At 45.3% G+C, this 21,350-nt stretch overlaps 1 protein-coding gene across 1 annotated transcript; it reads right to left on the bottom strand.

Moving 5' to 3' along the window:
- Positions 1–334: 334 nt before the first annotated feature.
- Positions 335–20,974, bottom strand: LOC309860152 (uncharacterized protein C8orf76). The gene is made up of 6 exons (XM_082721765.1): positions 20,809–20,974; positions 17,201–17,296; positions 16,269–16,412; positions 11,120–11,577; positions 6,734–6,866; positions 335–670 (listed from the first exon to the last, which is right to left on the bottom strand). The coding sequence occupies exons 1-6, from the start codon at positions 20,923–20,925 to the stop codon at positions 473–475; spliced, it is 1,146 nt and encodes a 381-aa protein (XP_082577891.1). The 5' UTR covers positions 20,926–20,974; the 3' UTR covers positions 335–472.
- Positions 20,975–21,350: the final 376 nt, after the last annotated feature.

Raw genomic sequence — 21,350 nt, 5'->3', positions numbered from 1 at the left:
CTTGGGTGGCTCAGTAGGCTAAAGCTGCTGCCTTTGGCTCAGGTCATGATCTCAGGGTCCTGGGATCGAGCCCCACATCGGGCTCTTTGCTCAGCAGGGAGCCTGTTTCCTCCTCTCTCTCTCTCTCTCTGCCTGCCTCTCTGCCTATTTGTGATCTGTCAAATGAATAAATCTTTTAAAAAATATAGTAGTGTTTTCCAAAAAAATATAATATCTAAGAACCTCTTTTATACACTTTCCCAAAAGATATCCTCTAAAGGGATAGTAGGTCTGAGATAAGTGAATGGCAAAAATCCATGAACAAAACAAGTCAAGAAACTGAACACAGTAGAAATAAGAAAAGCTGTTTTTATAATACATAAATAATCATTTTAAATTCACTATATTCCATGATTAGCAGTGGATTCTTTCTGAAATAAACAAGGACAATTAAAACAGTACAGGATGTTTTCTATTGTTTTTTAAAGGGCCACTAAGCCAAGATTTGTATCTCTGTATGGAACTGATTTTCAAAGGGACAGAAGTGGTCTTTGATCTTTCTGAACCACTTGTCTTCAAATTCTTTCGAAGATGCAATCACCAGGGCAGTCAGAGCTGTCGGGCCAACACACTTCACCTCTGTGTGAACCTCATCTTTTATTTTTTCTGGGACGATATCTTCTCCCATAACCTGCAGCAGGAGGGGGGGGAAAAAAAAACAATCCTGTCCCAATAAAAGGGGCGGAAGACTATGCTATTCATCGAGTGTAAAGGATTTCACACCAAACCAAACCAAACCAAACCACAGAAACAGTTTAGCAGCTGGCAGCGGGGGGTTGTGGGGGGTGGATTCCAACATACCAAAAAGATGTTTCGATCCAAGGACCACAGAAATAAAATACCCTGTATTTCTCCTCTTATCCTCCCTAGTGAAAACATCACTGAAACACTAATGTGGCGGCTGTTCGGCCTATAGAGAGTGGGCCGCCAACATTCTTAAATCAAAGATCACCTTCCGCTGGCCAGAACGCATCTGCGAGTGCTTCTCCCCCCTCATAAAACCACCAGAAAGCAGAGCCTGGGCCCTGTGGGGGCAGGGGCACAGCTGCTTCTTCTTAGAAGTTCCCCACGGAAGTCAAAGGCAGCAAACAGCCCAGCAGCAAGTAGCTGGGCCTGCGCTTTCCTGACCCAGAGAGCCTCTGTCCCTCTGGAGATGTCACCACAACCTCCAGGCCCTGAGGCACCTGCCTGCCCTCTGCAGGCAAAACACTGCTCCCTACTGGTCAGAATCAGGCTCAGATCTTCAGTTAATTTCTCTCACAAGCAAAAGTTAAGTTGTAGAAAGGTTGCCCCTGAACCCACTAAGTGATCAGCCCATCTTTGGTAAGGACAGTGAACTGAAAGTAAGTCCTAACACATTTCCTGTTGCTGGCACGAAAGGTTCAGGAGCCATCCGGCATGGATGCTGTAAAGGGAATTTAAGTCACTTGGATTTGGACTTGATGACGTCGAAGGTTCCTGAAAACCCCGAGATCCAATGTGTTCATGAATACTCCAATTATAATGCATTAGAAGCCCATTCAAAGAACGGCTTCCACTGACTTTACACCTTCAAAGACTACTTATTATTTGAGGCAAGAGCTAATGGTATGAATAGCTTAACCAGGCAATTGTCAGCACTTATTAAAGCCTGGAATTTTCATTCATTCTAAGCCAGTGTTTATCCTGTATTTTAACATTTCTGACCTCAAGAGGTACCTTACAACACAGGCATGTCACAGCATAAATGGCATCTTACTTTTCTTTTATTGGCCCATCAAATACTGATGTGTCTTACAACTGATGATTTCTTGGACTCAACGAAATGTAGTATTTTAAAATCTGGGATATAACACCAGAAGTGTTTTTTTTTTTTTTAATAAAAAAGAGAACTGAATAATAGTAATATCCAAATAATGCAATATTCCAAAAAGAGGGATTCGCAGGAACATCATTCACAGCTGTCAATATAGCTACAAAAATATTTGACCATATAAAAAAATTTAAACTTCTATATACTAAAAAAAATCATAAACTTCAGAAAATACTCCAACATACAAAAGGTGAGTAAGCCCAACAGAGAGAGAGCTCTAACAAATTAGTAAGAAAAACAAAAAATTACAAATAGAATAAGGAAGAAAAAGCATGACTAGGTATTTCACTAAATATAAATGGCCAATAAACATGTGAAAAAACTGTTCATCTTAAGAATAATCAAACCAGTAAATGGACACTGAAAAGTGCTGCTTTTATCGCTCAAATCGCAGATTTTGAAAAATAAGTTAATACATATAAAATTATTTTTATAAGTGATCAACTATTGACAATTTCACATGGTTCAACCTAGTATCCAGGCGTGAAGAAGGAAAATCAGTGTTCTCATACAGGATATGTAAACTGAACCAGCTTTTCTGAATCACATTTAGAAATGGGCTTCAAGTCTTTAAAATGTCTGTATACTTTAACCTAGTGATTCTACTCCTAATAATATATTCTAAAAGGACCAAATACATACACTGATTTTTTTGCAAAGACTTATTAAAATAGGTACTTTATATCTGTTAAATGTTCAATATAGAGGACTTAAGTAAATAAATGACAAAAGCTAAAACTGGGGGGACCTGAGTGGCTCAGCGGGTTAAGCTGCTGCCTTCGGCTCAGATCATGATCTCAGAGTCCTGGGATCGAGTCCCGCATTGGGCTCTCTGCTCGGCAGGGAGCCTGCTTCCCCTCTCTCTCTGCCTGCCTCTCCGTCTACTTGTGATCTCTCTCTGTCAAATAAATAAATAAAATCTTTAAAAAAAAAAAAAAAAAGCTGGGACGCCTGGGTGGCTCAGTGGGTTAGGCCGCTGCTTTCGGCTCAGGTCATGATCTCAGGGTCCTTGGATCAAGTCCCGCATCGGGCTCTCTGCTTCCTCCTCTCTCTCTGCCTGCCTCTCTGCCTACTTGTAATCTCTCTCTGTCAAATAAATAAATAAAATCTTTAAAAAAAAAAAAAAAGCCAAAACTGGACTACTATCTGTCCATGAAAAAGCACATACTCAAACAGTATTTAAAGATACAGGGCCAGGGCGCCTGGGTGGCACAGTCAGTTGAACATCCGGTTCTTGGTTTCGATGCAGGTTGTGCTCTCAGAGTTATGGGATTGAGCCCCACACTGGGCTCTGCGCCCTGTGCTCAGTGCAGGGTCTGCTTGAGTTTCTCTCTCCCTGTTCCTCTGCCCCTTCCCACCATGTGCATTCTCTCTCATTCTCTCCCTCTAAAATAAATAAATAAATCTTTTTAAAAAATAAAGATACAGGGTCATGATCATATCACAGTGTTAGGTAAAAATAACAAGAGTATAAAGTGAAATGTACAGTTTGGCAATTCCTCACAAAGTTAAACAGAATCACCAAAGGACCCAGCAAATTCCACTCTCAGGGACACATCCAGGAGAATTTAAATCAGGAACTCAAACAGATACTTGTATGCCAGAGTTCACAGCAGCATTCTTCACAATAGCCAAAAGGTGGAAACGATCCAAGTGCCAATCAACAGATGGATGGATAAAATGCACTGTGTATGTATGGACAGTGGAATATTATTCAGCCACAAAAAGGAACGAAGTTTGGACACATGCTACAATATGGATGAACCTCAAAAACATTAGGTTAAGTGAAAGAAGCCAGACATAAAAGGGCATATATTATAGAATTCTACCATTTGAAGTCCTAGTATAGGTAAATTCATAGCCACAGAAGGTAGATTAGAGGTTACTAGCGGTTGGGAGGGAGGACAGAATGGGAATTATTGCGTAATGGTTACAGAGTTGGTTTGGGATGATGAAAAATTTTGGAAATAGTGCTGATGGTTGCACAAGACTGTGCATGTAATTAATGTACTGTACACTAAACCATGATTAAGATGGCCAATTTTATGTTACACGTATTTTTTTATCTTAAGAAAAGCAGAAAAGGGGAACTATTATAGAATAAAAGAGATATAAGAGACAGAAGAACCAAATAGTCTGTGGATCTTATATGGATCCTTTAATTTTTTTTTTTAACTTAAATAGGCTCTACATCCTACATGGGTCTTGAACTCACAACCCGGAAATCAAGAGTTGGATGCTCTACCAGGTGCCCCTGGGTCCTAATTCCAATAAAACAATGATAAAAAAAAAAAAAAAAAAGAAAGTACGCAAGCAAAGGAAATTTAAGGACACAGAGTCATCCTCGTGTCACAAAGTAAGGTTAACAGAGCACAAAATGAAAATGTACACTGTAACCCCAATGAGGGCCCAGACATCTTTTTTAAAAAGCTCCACAGGTACTTCATGTGCATCATCCAGGTGGAGAGCTACTATTCCACACAGTCCACAGATCTGCTACACATGGGAAGGAGTATGAAGATGTTCGAGACATCTTGTAAGGATGTCTTCTTTGTAAAGCTAAACTTTGCTTATAAAGAAACCTAAAATCTAGTTGAAAAGATAAGACATACTCTTGTATTTTGGGGCACAGTTGGGGGGGGCAAAGTGCTATCTATTCAAGCAGTGACTGTCCCTGAGCTCAGAGGAGGGAGCCATTGTCGGACGGGGACATTCGGGGAAAGCTTCCTAGAGGATGTGGGACCTTGGTGGGCTCTGAGGAGGGAAACAGTAAGCGGATGGAGATGAGAAACCCATGACAATTTTGTTAGACGTGGCAGAGGAGTCTAGAAGGATGCAGAAGATTCGTGTCAGGGAATTACAAGGTCCTAAGTTTGGGGCTACTCTCTGGAAGGCCTTGGATAGCACATGGAGGCACGTGCACTAGAGCTGACTTCCAAGGTGACGGTGACACGCTTGGTTTCTGAGCACACAGGCAACATGCTCAAAGCGATGTCGTGAGGTAAACCCAGCAGCAGCAGGGTTTCCCACAGTCCTGAGGGGAGAGAGCAAGGAAGCGAGGAGAGCCGAGCCAGGAGGTCACTGGGAGCCGAGCACGAGGCCGTAAGGACAGGGGTGCTGCATGCGAGAGAAACGGAAGGTGGCCCCGAAGGGAGGGTGGCTGGCTGCTGCTGGAGGGCGACTGGAGCGGAGGCGGCTCCCAGCGAGCGAGGTCCCAGCTCTGGAAAGAATGACAGACGGGACTGATGAAAAAACGAAGTCTAGAATGAAGAGATACTGCCAGATACTGACCGAAGGTTGACTGGAAAGTGTTCTGAGGAGCAGCTCCATTTTGTACCAGAAGAGACAGGAGGATCATCAATCAGCGCTTCGGATGTGTGGCTTAGGAGGTAACTAGTCTGAGAAGTGAGACGAGGGTTTCAGAGATGGCGCTAGACATACCGGTTCGAGGATAATCGACCCAGACATGACGGCTGAAGCCATGAGTGGGTTACGATTTCTGCGGGAGATGGCGGAGAGAAGGGGGAAGCTAAGTGGAACCTCAGGGAATGCCATGACTTAAGAGACAGAGGAAACAAGGAAATTCCAAGAGAAAGAGGAATATTAAGAATACAGGAGAAAATCAGACTGCTGGGGTCCCTCGGAAGAAAAGGGAAGAGGAAACAAAAAGGGGGTGGCCAACAGCTATGAACACCAGGAAGAGGAAGGGAAGCAAAGCCTAAGTAGCAAAGCCTCGGTAAACTTGGAGGAGAGACAGGCCGTCCGCTGCGCCTGTCTGTGGGATCAAAGGAAAGGTCGAAAAAGGCTCACAAAGAAGAGACAGGAGAACACGGTCCCATAAGAGGGAAAAGGGGTCCAAGTGGGTGCTTAGTTTAGAGAAGGAAGAAAGGAGCCTGGCAATTTAGATGTGCCGGCAGTATTTCTTAAAACTGAGTGACATTAGGGTAGAGAGGGCTATACAGACTTACTTCACGGATAAGTACCTCAGTTATCAAGTTTCCATGACATACGAACAGGAGCTAGTGTGAGTAACTTAAATACAAACACAGGTCATCTCCAAATGCTATCTTATGTAATTTCAACATCACTTTTTAAAGAAAGCTAATAAAGTGGCGCCTGGGTGGCTCAGTGCGTTAATCCTCTGCCTTTGGCTCAGGTCATGATCTCGGGGTGCTGGAATCGAGCCCCACATCGGGCTCTCTGCTCAGCAGGGAGCCTGCTTTCTCCTGTCTCTCTGCCTGCCTCTCTGCCTACTTGTGATCTCTGTCAAATAAATAAACAAAATCTTATAAATAAATAAATAAACCCTGACATCTGAATTTCTCGGCGACCACCAAGCTAGTGGAAAGGTTTAGCAGAAAGAAAACAGACGTGCAGTGGGTGGGGCTCAGTCCAGTTCTGCAGCTCAAAATCCAGCCCGAGGCGGGTTCCAACCTGTGCGAGCTTCACTCCCAGATGCACGGGTCCCAAAGGCTGTTCTGAGCATTATGAAGACAAATGGAGGAAAAACGTACAGAAACGCCGCAAGAACGTCAACATCCACTCATTCGTTCAATCAGCACTCAGAACACAATGATCGGGCATTTAGGATGTGCGAGCAGGGGGGACTCACAAGCACTGACAGGAAAATGAAACAGAGCCCCTGACGTAGTACGCTGTGGGAGAAAAAGATGACGACGATGCTGCTCTCGCGGATTAAGCAATCAACAGCCACGTAAGGCAGAGAAAAAGTCCCTTAGCAGAAGAGATCTGGTTGTTTTCTCAAAAACGGTTCCGAAGCCAGGAAAAATACCTCTGATGCCTCGGTTCACATAAACCCCCAGGGTTCATGTGAACACTCACCTCAGCTATCAACAGCAAAGTGTCTTCTTTGAAGCTGAACCCTTTCATTTTATCTTCAATTTCCTGCTGAGTCCTTAAGTTCCTCTCCAAAGCAAACGCCGTTTGCTGAGCCTGGGTGAGCTGAAGCAAGAGCCTGAAAAACAGCAAGTCCCAACGCGTGGGCGACAGGGAAGGGAAAGCCGGAGGAAGGGTTCGCAGGAGCACGGGGACTCGGCTGGGTGGGAGTCCCACCGGGCTAGGGGAGGGGACCCATCTTCATTTGAATCCCTAAAAAGCTTCCCACTTCAGCAAACTGAGCAAACTGTGCTGGAGAGTCATCTTTTCTAAAAATCCCTAGACCAGCGCTTCACAAAGAGATCTTTAGGGAGAAAAACCTCCAAAGGGCTTCCTGTAGAAGAAGTCAAGTGACTGAAAGCACAAACAATCTGGAGTGAAAGGAACAAGCTTCCTAATCAAAGGCTCCTCCTCCAAAATGCTGGGATGTGCTCCTCTGAAGTCTGTGTTCTGCGACCCTTTATATCCCCCAAACCTAGAGTCACTCGACCTCGAGGACTAGTCAGAGCCTCCAGCAGACTTTCATTACCCAAAGCCGGGTCAGGTCTTTGACGAGCCTCTGGTGGCCCACCTGGCAACTGCCTCACCGTGAACTTCCCGCACGGGCATAGCCTGGTCTTCTCCTTCCTCCTCGCTCCTGTCCTGGGCACGGCTCCTTCTCCTCACTGTTGAAGTGCTGAATGTGGGGGCCCCTGGGTGGCCCAGTCTGGCGGGCAGCCAACTCTCTGTTGCTGCTCAGACCATGATCTCGGGATGATGAGAGCGAGCCCCACGCCGGCTTGCGCTCAGCAGGGAGTCTGCCTGAGATTCTCTTTCCTCACCCTCTGCCCCCTCCAGACTACTGTGTACCCCAGTGTCACATTCTATCTCTCTCAAAAAAATAGGTATTTTTTAAATATATTGAATGTGTCGATTCTCCAGGTTCCCTCAGGCCTCACTGGTCCCTATTTCTATTCCCACAAGCACTCAGCTCTCCTGTTCACTCAACTCATGTCTTGAATGAACCACCCACTACTCTAAGCACTGGGAGATCCTGGCAGGCAAAACAGGCTTCTGCTCCATGGAACAGAGGGAGAGCGATCACGGGGAAGAGGACTTCAGGGAGTGAGGAGTGTTATGCAAAAAATCAACCACTCACTCAGTCACTCCAAGCAGGGTGGCTAAGTACCCGCTATTCAGGTGAACAGGGAAGGAGGACTTTTCCGAGTCATCGCTCAAGCTAAGAGCCAACGGTGAGTCGGCCGCCGGAGTGTCTGGGGAAAGGGGACGCGGACACATGAATTAGCTTGATGTGTTTGAAAATCGTGACGATCACTATGGCTGGAGCAGAGGGGGAAAAAAACCCGCAGTAAACGAGAAGGGAAAGGCAAGGTCAACGTCTCACAGGCCCCGGAAAGGAGCAGGGCATTTACATAAGGGCAACGGGAAGTCACCGGAGGGTCTGGAAGGAAAGCATGCTCTGACCCACACTCCCCTGACTCACTCAAACCAGCTTGTGTTACTACCTGGCCTCTGGAAGCATGTACATTTGTGACACCTTTTCTCTTTGATGTCCTTGCTGTCCCCTCTTGCTCCTGAAAGGACTTGAAAATACAGCTTCGGGGTCCCTGGGTGGCTCCGTTGGCTAAACTTCTGCCTTTGGCTCAGGTCATGATCCTGGGGGGCCCCGCGTCTGGCTCCCTACTCAGTGGGGAGTCTGCTTCTCCCTCTCCCTCTGCCCTTGCTCAGGCTCTCTCTCTCTCAAATAGATAAAATAAAATTTTTTTAAAAGACAAAGAAAATAGAGCTTACACTTGCTTCTTCCGTCCCATGTTCTCTCAGCCCTCTGCCCCGTGCCTGCTCACTCATCACTCCTCAAACTGCCTTCTCAGAGGCTGCAAATGACCTCCTCACTGTCAAGCCCCCCCTCAGATTGATCCTACCTGACTTCTCACTATCATCTGGCCGCTGCTCTCCTTCCTGAAACTCCTTCATCTCCTGCTTCCTTCTTCTGAGCTCAACTCCTCCAAGGGAAAAGCTCCAACTCATGGCCTGTAGGTCCCTGAATCTCAGAATCTCTTTACTTCCACCCTAAGTCTGCTCTGCTCCTCCTCCCGGGTGTTCTGTCTCTCAAAAGGTGCCACCATCCACCCACACACCCAAGGAAGACTCTTGACTCGTCTTGGACTCCTCTGCTTCCCTCCCCCATCCCCGTCTTTCCCACACCCTCAGCCGGTCCTCAAGTTGCGTCCATCGAATCCTGCACTGATGTCCGTTTCCTCCTCCCCTGACCGCTGCACGATCCTAGGTCAGGTCCTGGCCGCTGCCCACCGAAGACTCCATAGCGCCTTCCCTGGCGACACACAATCGCCACTCCTTCCTCCCCAATCTCCTCCAGGCCACCAGATCTCTCTTGAAATCACAGCTCTTGTCACCCTGCTTGGACACTTAAAACTTTCAAATCCTATTCTGGTCTTCAGTGTAAGGACCAAGTTCTTCAAGATGACATTTAGCATCTTCTGTGAGCGGAAGTACGCCCGATACCGAAGGCTTGCCACACGCTGTACCCAGAGCCTCAGACGCCGGGATCCTAACCACCCCAGGAGGGAGGCCTTTCCCGTTTTCTCTGTGAAGAGGAACATGAAGGAACCGGAGAGCAGAGAGTTTACGTAATTTGTACAAGGTCAGACCGCTAGCGAGCGGAGGAGTCCATACTTGCTCGCTCAGCACCAATTTATTAGATCCTTACAGTGAGATCTGACTCCCAAACCCCTCCGCCCCCTCACGATGTCGTCCTGGCCCGCGGTCTGCCGCCCACCTCTCCGGCTCCCCCACCCACGCTGCTGTCACTGCAGCAGACTGTGTGACGACACCGCGTGACGCCGGTCCTGTGCTTCCTTCCTCTTTACCTAGCCTGCCTCTTCTCATCTGGGGAACATTCCAGGTCAGCAAGATACCCCAGAAAGAACTCAAGCTGTGGAATCAAAGGCCTGGGGTCCGGATCATGGCAGCGTTTCAGAGCTGTGCCACTGTGGGCATAACGCTAAGTTCGTTTCCTAGTCTCTACGATGGGATCCCCACGCCCACCCCAGGGAGGGGTGAGGATTAAAATGAAACAGTGCATGCAAAGCTCTAGTACACACTTCTCTCTATAGCTGAGGAAGGTGCCCAGAAACACTGGGCAGAAGCATCACTCCCCGGTAAAGTGTTCTTCCTGCTACACTGAACAGCTCCTGTTTCCTGTCCCCGTAGGGCTGCCACTACTAATACGCTGTTAGCGCCTATGCCGCCTGTCACTGACTACACATCCAGTGTCCTCAACATACTACGTGCTGTAAAGGAAAGGGCCTTAAAAAAAAAAAAGATTTCCTTATTTTTAGAGAGAGCGAATGAGCACAAGCAAGGGCAGGGGCAGAGGGAGAGAGAATCGTCAAGCAGACTCCCAGCCTGACTCAGGGCTCAATCCCATGACCCACAGGTCATAACCCAAGCCAAAACCAAGAGTCAGATGCTCAACCAACTGAGCCACCCAGGTGCCCCAAAAAGGACCTCTTTTCAAAATCCTTATGATCCCAGCACCCAGCATGTGCCTGGCATACATACCACTGGCTCATGTACTTCAGAACCAAAGTAACGCAGTCAACACAAAACATCTGCTGAATAAAGTTTACAATTTGCTTCACAGATACCACTTCTCAGTAAGCCTCACTCTTAATGTTTCTAGAATTCTCCAGAGTTAAAAACAATAGCAATAACAACAACACACTTTTGGCATCATTTGGGACCTCTGAGAATCTGTTTCTCTCATAAATTATAGAATTTGGTCAAGTGTATGTTCCCTTTTCCCTTAAACCTTTTTCTTTTTTACCCTTAAACTCTTACTAATATGGATTTAAAGTATTTGGAGTCCCTAAACCATGGGGATTCTCTGTAGAATGAGGTAAACATTGTTTATTCATATTATTAATAGTGATTCAAACACAAAAGCAAATTTTTGTCTTTAGTAGATTTCTGTGGAACCTGAGTGAAAAATACCTTGTTTATAAAATCTCTTCCCCTTTGTCGATGTTTTATACATTTAATTTTCTTTTCCTAATTTTAATGGTTTCCAATTTTAACATTTTATCTTGAGTAATGACACAAATCATATTCTTGAGCAAATACAGTTATGTTTCTAAATCTTACATACTAAAAGGACATGTTCAAAGGAATCCATCTAGACTATAGGGAAAAAAAAAAATCTCAAAAACATACCAAATTCTATCCTAGGACTTTCTGAAGATTAAAATCAGAAAAATAACACCTTTTTCCTTGGCCTAGTAACGTATGTTGTTTAATCCTTCCTTCATTTACCTGGTTCGTATAAAGGAGGCACATGCTTTCATCCGAGTCTCCAGCAACATTGCTTCTCTCTTTTCTGCCATACAGTCTGGAATATTTTTCAGAACTTTCTCATTCTTCCAGTTATTACCGCTGCGTGCTTCCACAGAAAACACAGAGCTCTCAGACAGTGTTTCAGGAAAACAAAAAAGACAGTCTTTTCCTGAGTGTGGAAAGGAGCATTTGGCAGTTTTGTCACTGGAGGTGTAATCTTTCTGTTTCTGAGATGACGCACACGATGTTGACAGAGCTGGCCCCAGATTCAGGTAAGCCTCAGCCAATTTGCCCCAGTTCCAAGGATCAAAAGGATGCAAAGAAATTAGTTTCTGTAGGCAGAGAATTGTTTTCTCCAAGTTTGGCAGACTTGAACAAATAGCCAACTGGAGGTAGAGCACAGCAGTTAAATGGTCTGTGTTAGTTGCTTTCTTTTCCTAAGGAGGAAAAAAAAGTTAAAAACCTTATTATTTTTTTAAGATTCTATTTTTAAGCACTCTCTATGCTCAATGCAGGGCCTGAACCCACAACCCTGAGATCAACACCTGTACCCCACCCACTCAGCTAGCCAGGTGTGCAAGAGTTAAAAACTTTAACCTGCAGAACGTTTTCCTTGTAAAAACGGATATGCCTAAAAATCCAAGTTGTGTATGTTGGAAATTAGAGATATCTTTCAATAGCTACAAGTAGAGAGAACTGCTTGAAGCTGTAAACCTAGAGACATACGACCTACCGAAATAACCACTAGACACTTCCAAACATCCTGTCATAACCGAAGCATAATTCATATGACAGTGGCCTGATGAAATTCAGCACCAGAATCATAAATTTCAGTTTATCTTCAAGTTTTAGTGTAATCTTTATTGTTTTAGCCAGGCAGCTGAGAGACCCAAGCCAACTTTTCTTTCCCCTGGGCTAATGGTCCATTTTAATATTCCAGGCTTTCTAAAAACCCAAATGGTAATTTCCTTGAGGATTCAAACGGACTCCATTTCCAAATTTGACTTGGCTTAGACATCTTAAACAGGATAGCCCTGAAGCTCTCAGTGCTTCATGCGGCACCATAATTGAATCCAAATGCCGTCCCTGGTAACCATTACCAAGGCCAATTATTTTTGGCCAGAAGGGGTTGCCTGGTTTCCTTCTGATCAGAAAATGCTTTTCAAGTCTCTTTAACCAGAGCCACCACCTCTTGCCTAACCTGCCATATGGCAAAAGCGCTGTGGGTTAGGGAAGACAAGGTTTCTTTTTCTACGTTAGTCTGTGGAGAGCAGATGGCCGACTAAAATTACCTTTCAGTTAATTTTAAGTCTAAAGAAAACCGGGCCTACTAATATCCAGACCAGGCTCCTGCACACAGCTACACTGGGCAGGAAGTACAAGTAAAACTCCCCCGTGTGCAGCCTGAAGAAAGAGGCCAGCGAGTGAAAGCTTGGGGAATATTTACATATCTATATATTAAGTGAGAATAGAAAATAAAGCTCCATTCGACCTATCTGGTGATACTGCACCTTCCCAGTGACAGAACAGATCTGGTTTTATTACTATTATTGTTCTGCACTCTGTCCTTCCTAATAGACCATTAGGCTCCAAAGGGGTTTTTTTGGTTTTACTTTTTAAGTCATTTATTCCAACCTCATTCAGTTCTGACATAAAATTCTATGAAGTTTTCCCTTCAGAAAACTTCTACCATTTTTTCTTTTTAAGTTCTGTTTTAATTCCGGTTGGCTAACACACAGTGCTGTTAGTTTCAGGAATACAACAGAATGACTCAACACTTCTGTACATCACCCTCTCCTGAACAAAAGTACACTCTCCTAATCCCCACCACCTAGTTCACCTGTCCCCTCCACCCCGACTCTCCTACCCTCTGATAACCATCAGTTTGTTCTCTATTGTTAAGAATCTGCTTCTTGGGGCGCCTGGGTGGCTCAGTGGGTTAAGCCTCTGCCTATGGCTCAGGTCATGATCTCAGGGTCCTGGGATAGAGCCCCACATCGGGCTCTCTGCTCAGCAGGGAGCCTGCTTCCCACCCCCCCGCCTGCCTCTCTGCCTACTTGTGATCTCTGTCTGTCAAATAAATAAATAAAAATCTTAAAAAAAAAAAAAAAAAAAAAAGAATCTGTTTCTTGCCTTTTGACATCTCTCATTTTTTTCACCCAAAGGGTTTTTTTTTTAATTCAATGCTGAATTCCTAGCAGAGGGCATAGCACCTTGGACATAACAGATGTTCAGTAACTAAGGAATACATCTTCATGTCCTTTATTTGTAAGGAGAACAGCACATACAGACTTTAGGAAATGCTACCTTCCTTCTAAAACCAGGCTATAGCGCTTTATGATGTATAGTTAGCATTTCATATTGAGAATATATGTTGAGGTAGAAGCTGTTACATATAAACCATGATTTCGATGGGAGGGTTTTTATAGCATAAATAGCAAATAACTCTCTGGAAAATTAAATTCCATTTAAATGACTTTGTGAGATTTTCCAGAATAACGCAACTCCTTCTGAAATGCAATAATGATGACAGGAGTTAGTATTTATTCAGTGCGAACACAAGCCAGGCACTAGTCTAAGCACTTTACTCATTTAATCCTCATGACAATCTTTTGAAATAGATTCCATCATTACCCCCTTTTCATAGAAGAGGGAACTGAGTCACAACAGAGAAGTTAGAGAACTTGCCTGAAGTCACACAGCTGGTAAGCAGCAGAGCTACAGTCAGTCACACGAGAAGGCACAGGATGGAGGGTACTTTGGAAGGGCTGACGCATGTCAGCTGGCTTAAGGTTCTCCCTCCCGATGAACAGTGTGTGTGCAGGCTATGGACATGAGTCTATCACCTTAGCACTGAACCCAGAATCAGGCACGTGGTGGGGCTGAAATCAGTGTTTGTAGAGGGCACGCATTTAAAAGAGTCATTTACCATCAGAAGCAATGTCCTTGACCACAACTTATCACATGAGCATATATCAGTTACGGTAAGATGTTTAATTACTGAAATAAGAAATAAAATATAAATAAGTTCCTTTTTTTAAAGATTTTATTTATTTATTTGACAGAGAGAGATACAGTGAGAGAAGGAACATAAGCAGGGGGAATGGGAGAGGGAGAAGCAGGCTTCCTGCTGAGCAGACAGCCCGATGTGGGGCTCGATCCCAGGATGCTGGGATCATGACCTGAGCTGAAGGCAGATATTTTAACCCACTGAGTCACCCAGGCATTCCCAAAAATAAGTTCTATTACAAAATTTTGTCCAAGAATCATTAAGAAGAGAGATGAATTAGGAGCTGTGAGCAGAAAGTGTCCATATCCCGACAGGCACTCCCAGATGAGCTATTTTGTTCAACGCTGCATACTGACCTGTCCCCTACAGAACACAAAAGGACAACAACTCCCAAGACAAAAACAGAAATAAGCCACAGCTAATAACAAAAGAGAAAGGTCTGTAAGTAGGGAAGAAATTTATAAAATAAAACAAAACACAGGGTACCAAGCAATGAAAAACTACGCAAGTCGGCGGGCTCCACTGAGATCATGTGAAAAGACCCAAAGAAAGGGGGAGACCCAGTGGCCTACACTGCTGGCTCCTTCCCCAGAAGGATGCCTAGAGGCCCGATGGACAGTTTTCAGTCCTGGCAAGAAAGCTGAAGGTCTTCTGACTGGTCCTTCCTCCTGTTTCATAACATCCCAAGCTCTGGACACCGGCATCTGCTGGCGGGCAACAGATGTTTCTCTGAGCCACAGAAACAGACTTCCTCGGCTAGAAGGAAGCGCGGGAATTCTCCAGACACTGACGCCACTGACGAGTAGGTCAGGCAGGGGAGAGCAGAGCAGGACATGTAAGGGATGCCAGGAAGAGGGAGGGGACAGGAGAGCACAGAACAGGAATGACGGGCAGGTACCTGATGCCTAGAAAAAGGTACCAAAAGGCCCAACGCTGCTGCTAATTTGCAGACCTGGAAGACTGAGAATGAACGCTGTCAAATCCCACCAAGTTTACTGTGCCGTGGGCTTCCTGAACAAGGTAATCTCATCTTCCGGCTTAAGAATCAATGCACATTTATTAGAGGGGAGAAAAAGAAGAGCCAGACACAGCTGTTTTCCACATTCCAAAGACAATTTCCAAGGTTTCTTCTCACTACAAGAGGCTGAGGTCCTAGGCAATGAACCCCACCGGCAAGTAAATTTAGGGATTTTTCTTAGTTAAAGAGATGGAGGAGAACAGCTCAATTGCATGCATTCTTCAGGCTGACCTCTGGTCAACCTGATCTGCAGGGTTCACGATCAGTGTCTGGGCACCTCAGGAATTCCCTCTGAGGAAGAAAATTGGTCATCTATACACTAAGCTTGGTCAACTTAGACCAATCCTCATATGAAATTTATACACAGAAAAGCCAGAAATAAATAAAAATTGCCTTCATCTGAAATCAAAAACAAGCAGAATCTAGAATTGCAAATAACAGCTTTTCTTTATCCCTTAAAAAAGGGATTGTGTGAATTCCATTTAAGAATTAAAAAGGCCAGGGGTGCCTGGGTGGCTCAGTGGGTTAAAGCCTCTGCCTTCGGCTCAGGTCATAATCCCAGGGTCCTGGGATCAAGCCCCACATTGGGCTCTCTGCTCTGTAGGGAGCCTGCTTCCTCCTCTCTCTCTCTGCCTGCCTCTCTGCCTACTTGTGATCTCTGTCAAATAAATAAATAAAAGAAAAAAAAAGAATTAAAAAGTCCATTAAGCTTGGCTCAGTATGATATTTAGGATTTTTTTTGGTAAAGTTCATTATAGAAATTTCGGAAAATAGAATCTAAAAAAAAAAAAAAAATTAAAGAAAAAAATTACTGATGATCCTCCTACTCTGAACATTTACTCCTAACAAGAGTAAAACCTTTTTTTTTTTTTTTACAAGATTTTCAGGTAATGGAAGAATTTTAAGAAAAAATATTACAAGAAAATGACTGTCTAGAGCACCAAACTGTTTATCATTAAAAGTTCTTACACCACTGACAATTTTCTACTTATCCAAACCCACAGATTTTGCTGCTAGCGCGAAGTTTTGTTTTGTTTTAGAAAATAAATTATTCAATATCCCAGGAAAGCAACAGGAACACAAGCAATGAAACCACTTACCAAGTGTGTAGCAATCTCCAAGGCTTCTGTGTGCCTGCCCAGGTGAACCAGACACCGAGCCTGGCCTTCCTGGACATCTCTCTTCATGGCAAAATTCGCAGACGGCAATTTTTCAGAGATACTAGAATACTCTTGAAGTGCTTTCTGCCAATTATTTGTTCAATAAAGGAAATGCAGAGAAGGGATTAAAAAAAAAGACAAATATATAGTAGAGAAAAGGATTCAGTTATAGGTATCATTTTTTTCTTGGTAGAGGCATTATTCTAACTGACTCCACAATGAACTATGGAAGGCCTGAGTATTTGTCAGTACCATTTTTCTAAAAGGTAGAAAAGAAATGGCTGGAAAATATAACCGCTACTACCACGGAAATTATCACCATATGGTAGAAAGAGCATTTTGGAGCCAAACAGACTGGGGTTTGAATCCTGGTTTTGCCACAAACTTGCTATACAACCTTCCTTCTCTCATCAGCAAAACAACAGTAAGACTCTTATGAAGAAGAAATGAAATTTTCTATGTAAAGCACCCTGGTATCTACTTGTTCTTCCTTTTGCTTACACATTTTGGGGTGCTCTGCTCCTGTGACTCCATGAGGCATCTGTGCTAGAGGCTCCCGCAGAATGGGGAGATATAGAACTTGGGGAAACAGACCTGCAAGGATCCCGAAAAGATCCCTATATTGTAGACACAGGAAACAAAATAAGTGATATAGAGGCATGGAGAAAAGGATAGAAACTGGGGATTCTGAGATTATAAACACTTACCAGAGAAGATTAAATTCACCCTCACAAATAACACATTCATAACTAATATGCTGTAACTGATAGCATTGTTTATAACTGATTACCTGTTCATAACTGATTATTTGTAACTGTTTATAACTGATTGCCAGTTTCAAGTAGAATAAGCTTATATATACTGAACTCTACCTGATACTCTTGCCGTCTGTAGGCGAGGTCCCCCTTGAATTTCTTCAGTGTTAGAGCTTCAACATCATCACCGCTCTCTGTTTCTTCATAAAACCACTAGAAATTGTAAAAATAGCACACCACAGAGAATTAACTTACGCTTTTCCCTGTCATACTCAAGTGGAAGCAATTTCCCATATGTAACTGATGAAATCTCAAACACTGACCTACTTCTTTAGGATGAGACACACAGGAAAACATCTAACAAGAAAGTCAATTTTAGCGATGGCTCAGTTTTCATTAAAATCATCACGAGTAATAAACATATCAATAGTGAGAAACATCTCAACTGAAAAAGCAACTCAGGCCTATATGGTTCTACGCAGAGCATTTCAAGATGGGATCGTGGTGTCCAGGAAGCTGGATTTTAACTAGCACAGTTCCCACTGCTCCTTCAGACTGAGACAGGTGTCCCTGTAGAGACGTTTTCAGAGTGATTAGAACAAGGATTGACGATTCATTATGAAAAGGACAAAGGAAAGAGGAATTACCTTTACTTATAACACTTTTATGAAAATGTCGTAAAAATAAAAAGTAGAATCTAACCAAAGAGATTGAAATTAAGGCTGAAAGGAGGTTTCCATGCAATCAAATGCCAAAGACTTGTAGAAGAAAAGTTTGGGGCGCCTGGGTGGCTCAGTGGGTTAAAGCCTCTGTCTTAGGCTCAGGTCACGATTCCAGGGTCCTGAGATGGAGTCCCCACCCCTCTGCTCAGCAGGAAGCCTGCTTCCCCATCCCCCTGCCTGCCTCTCTGCCTACTTGTGATTTCTGTCGAATAAATAAATAAAATCTTAAAAAAAAAAGAAAGAAAGAAAGAAAAGTTTGGGGTAATGCCCATCTGGAATATCTTTTTTTTTTTTTTAAAGATTTAATTAATTTATTTGACAGAGAGAAATCACAAGTAGGCAGAGAGAGAGAGGAGGAAGCAGACTCCCTGCTGAGCAGAGAGCCCGATGTGGGACTTGATCCCAGGACCCTGAGATCATGACCTGAGCCGAAGGCAGCGGCTTAACCCACTGAGCCACCCAGGCGCCCCCCCATCTGGAATATCTTATTCACTTTTCTACTGATAGAAAGGCAAGCGAGACTGGGATTTCTCCGTTAGCGAGTGAAGTACGTCGAGATTAGAAAATAGGTCTAACAAAAAGCAGTCTGTGTGCCAGTTTTTCCAGCCTCAAAGTAGAAGCTCAACCTCCCTTTTACTCACAATAAAACACAGTGAGGCTGACTGTGGTCTGTCCCCAGGTAAATGCTATGAAAACGCAACCGCGTTTGTGGTGGTTCCACAATCGCGTCAAAATTGCTTGGTTCTATTACTGCAAGTGTTGCCTGGGTATCATTTCCCTCCTATTATCCAGTAAAATAGTTTCTCTCCTTCATCTGATCCATCACAGGGAAGAACGCTGGTAGCTGCTGATTTTCTGTTGTCCCTGAAACACCGAGTAAGTCAAAAGTCCACATAATTTTCCTTCGTGCTCTACTGCTTGCCGGTCACAGTGCCAGTCCCAACCTGCGGAACAACAACCGCCCAACTGCAAATCTTCATCCAGTTTTCACGATCCCAGGGGGAAATGATTAGGAAAAACGGGCTTCCAAATGATTGTTTCTATGCTCCCACATCTCTACAAATGGCCCGCAACCATTTAGACAAGGATGGCTCCCAATCCCCTTTTCTGGTAAGAGGAAGGAGGGAAGAACTGGGAGCAAGGGCGGAATGAAGAGGTGAGGGGCTGGGTAACGCCGACTTCTGTCCCCCAGAGGATCTAAGCAGGGACAACAGAAATCTTCTAACCCAAGCTCCTGGTTTTACACTCATGGAAATCAATGCGATGTGAACAAGGCCTCTTTGAGTTTATGAGCAGCATCACACACCAAACAAATCCTAAAGACAAGTGATTTTTGTATTTCACTTTGTAAGTTCACAACACATCACACCTGACCAAGTATCTCACCCACTTCACTCCACAAATAACCCCGTGAGCCAGCAAATCTTATTTTTCCCAAATTACACATAAGACTCTGACACTTTGGTAAGTGCTAAAGCGAAGGCTGCAATGCGGGGTCCTCTCTCATAACCATGGCTTTTACTGCGGCACCACATGCCTTCCCAGGTCCATTCCTGTTCTCAGTGTACCTGAACAACCACTACAGGTAACTCTGAAAGAGCATATGTGATGAGGAGGAAAAGTAAGTTAAATAAAAAGGAAAAGTAAGCTAAATAAAACAAACATAATTCACCAATTACTGAGCACCTGACATATTTAAGTACTTTTTTTTTTTTTTTTTAATATTTTACTTATTTATTTGACAGAGAGAGGGCACAAGCAGGGAGAGTGGCAGGCAGAGGGAAAAGCAGGCTTCCCGCTGAGCCAGGAGCTGAGGATCCTCGGATCAGGACCTCAGCAGATGGCAGCTGCTCAACGCACTGAGCCACATAGGCACCCCCTAAGTACAACCGTTTTTGGTTTTTTTTTAAGATTTTATTTATTTATTTGACAGAGAACACAAGTAGGTAGAGAGGCAGACAGAGAGAGAGAGGAGGAAGCAGGCTCCCTGCCGAGCAGACAGCCCGATGCAGGGCTCGATCCCAGGACCCTGAGATCATGACCTGAGCCGAAGGCAGAGGCTTAACCCACTGAGCCACCCAGGAGCCCCAGTACAACGGTTTTAAGGAAAAATAAAGACAATACCGGTAGAGGAACTTAGCACGGTGCCTGAAACAGGTTAAGTTTCTAATACATAGTGCTGTAGTTCTTATCTGGGAGATGAGATTTACATATATGCAGTAACACCAAGTAATATTCTACCAATTCAAACTATTCACGGAGTTCCTGTCACGAACAAAAACTGCCAGCCACCGGAAGACAGAAGGTTAAGCCCCCACTCTCCTGTGGTCATTCAGCACTCCGGGACGAAGAGCTCTGCGTTACTGACAAGGGCTGTCACGCAAACTGAATGGAGGGGAGGCCCTCAAAGACAAACGCGTTGGCTTGGAAGGAGGAACCAGAAAAGACTTCCTGGAGGCGGCGCCATTCAAGCTGCGCTCTAAGAAATGGATGTGACTGAGCGATCTGACCGTACGAGCGGGGGTGACGGGGGCTGGGAGAATTCACTGAGCAAGGGCAGGCCCGTGGGTGGGACGTCGCCTTCTGGGGAGCAGACAAGTTTTGGAAAGTGGGCGGTGGCCGGATTTCTAGGGCCCCTGACCGCCCGGCTGCAGACTCCGTGAGGGCGCACGGAGTTACTGAAGATTCCAGGATAGGGAGCCTGGGGGACCCCCGCCAAACGCCCTGTGCGGGTTAATGCCCGCAGCTCGGGGCCCGGTGGGCCGGGTCCACCGGGTGGTGCTCCGGAAACGCCCCCGCCACGTCGGGGAGGGAGTAAACAAGGGAGGGGAGGCCTGCGGGGGCGCAGGGTCGGCCGGGCGAGGCGGCGGGCACCCGTACCGCCAAGACTGGGCTCCGAGGGCGGCGGCGCGGGAACAGGGCGTCCGAGGTGTTCCCCGCCCGGGACCCGCGGAGGCCGAGGCCGGGGGTTCAGAGACAGGCCACCATGTCCCGCTCTCTCACCTGCGGCTCGCAGCGCTTGGCGCGGTAGGACGCCGGCGGTGCAGGCCGCCGCTCCGGCCTCTGTTCGAACACCGAGTCCTCGAACTCGCCGCCCAGCAGCCAGCAGCCAGTCTCCATGGCGCGCCCGCCGCCGGGGCACCGGGAGGGGGCGGTGCCTGGAGCAGCGCCCACGTGCGGCCCGACGCGGAAAGGGCGGGGCCGCCACGGCCCGAGCGCGGCATGCTGGGGCTTGTAGTTTCCTGCGGGGTCCCCCAAACCTGGATTTGGCTCGCTGCTGGCTTGGAGTTGTGGTGTAACTTAGATTTTTATCTGACCCACAAACTTACCAAAGCCGGGGCAGAGTGTTTGATTGTTCCGTTTCAGGAGATGGACAGAGATCGTGAACTGCCTGCGTCAAAAACACTGCCTCCAGGGTAGCTTTTTAAAACTCAGTAGCACTGGGTTAAGCACATTTTTTGCACTTTGTATCCTCTCCCAACAATTTATGAAACGCACAGTGATTCCCACTTTGCAAATGAAGCTATTGGGGTTTAGAGAGAGGT

This window comes from Mustela nivalis, assembly GCF_964662115.1.
Source record: "Mustela nivalis genome assembly, chromosome: 2".
Classification (NCBI taxonomy): domain Eukaryota; kingdom Metazoa; phylum Chordata; class Mammalia; order Carnivora; family Mustelidae; genus Mustela; species Mustela nivalis.
Note: the sequence above shows the minus strand (reverse complement) of the source record. Positions and strands in the feature narration are given on the sequence as shown.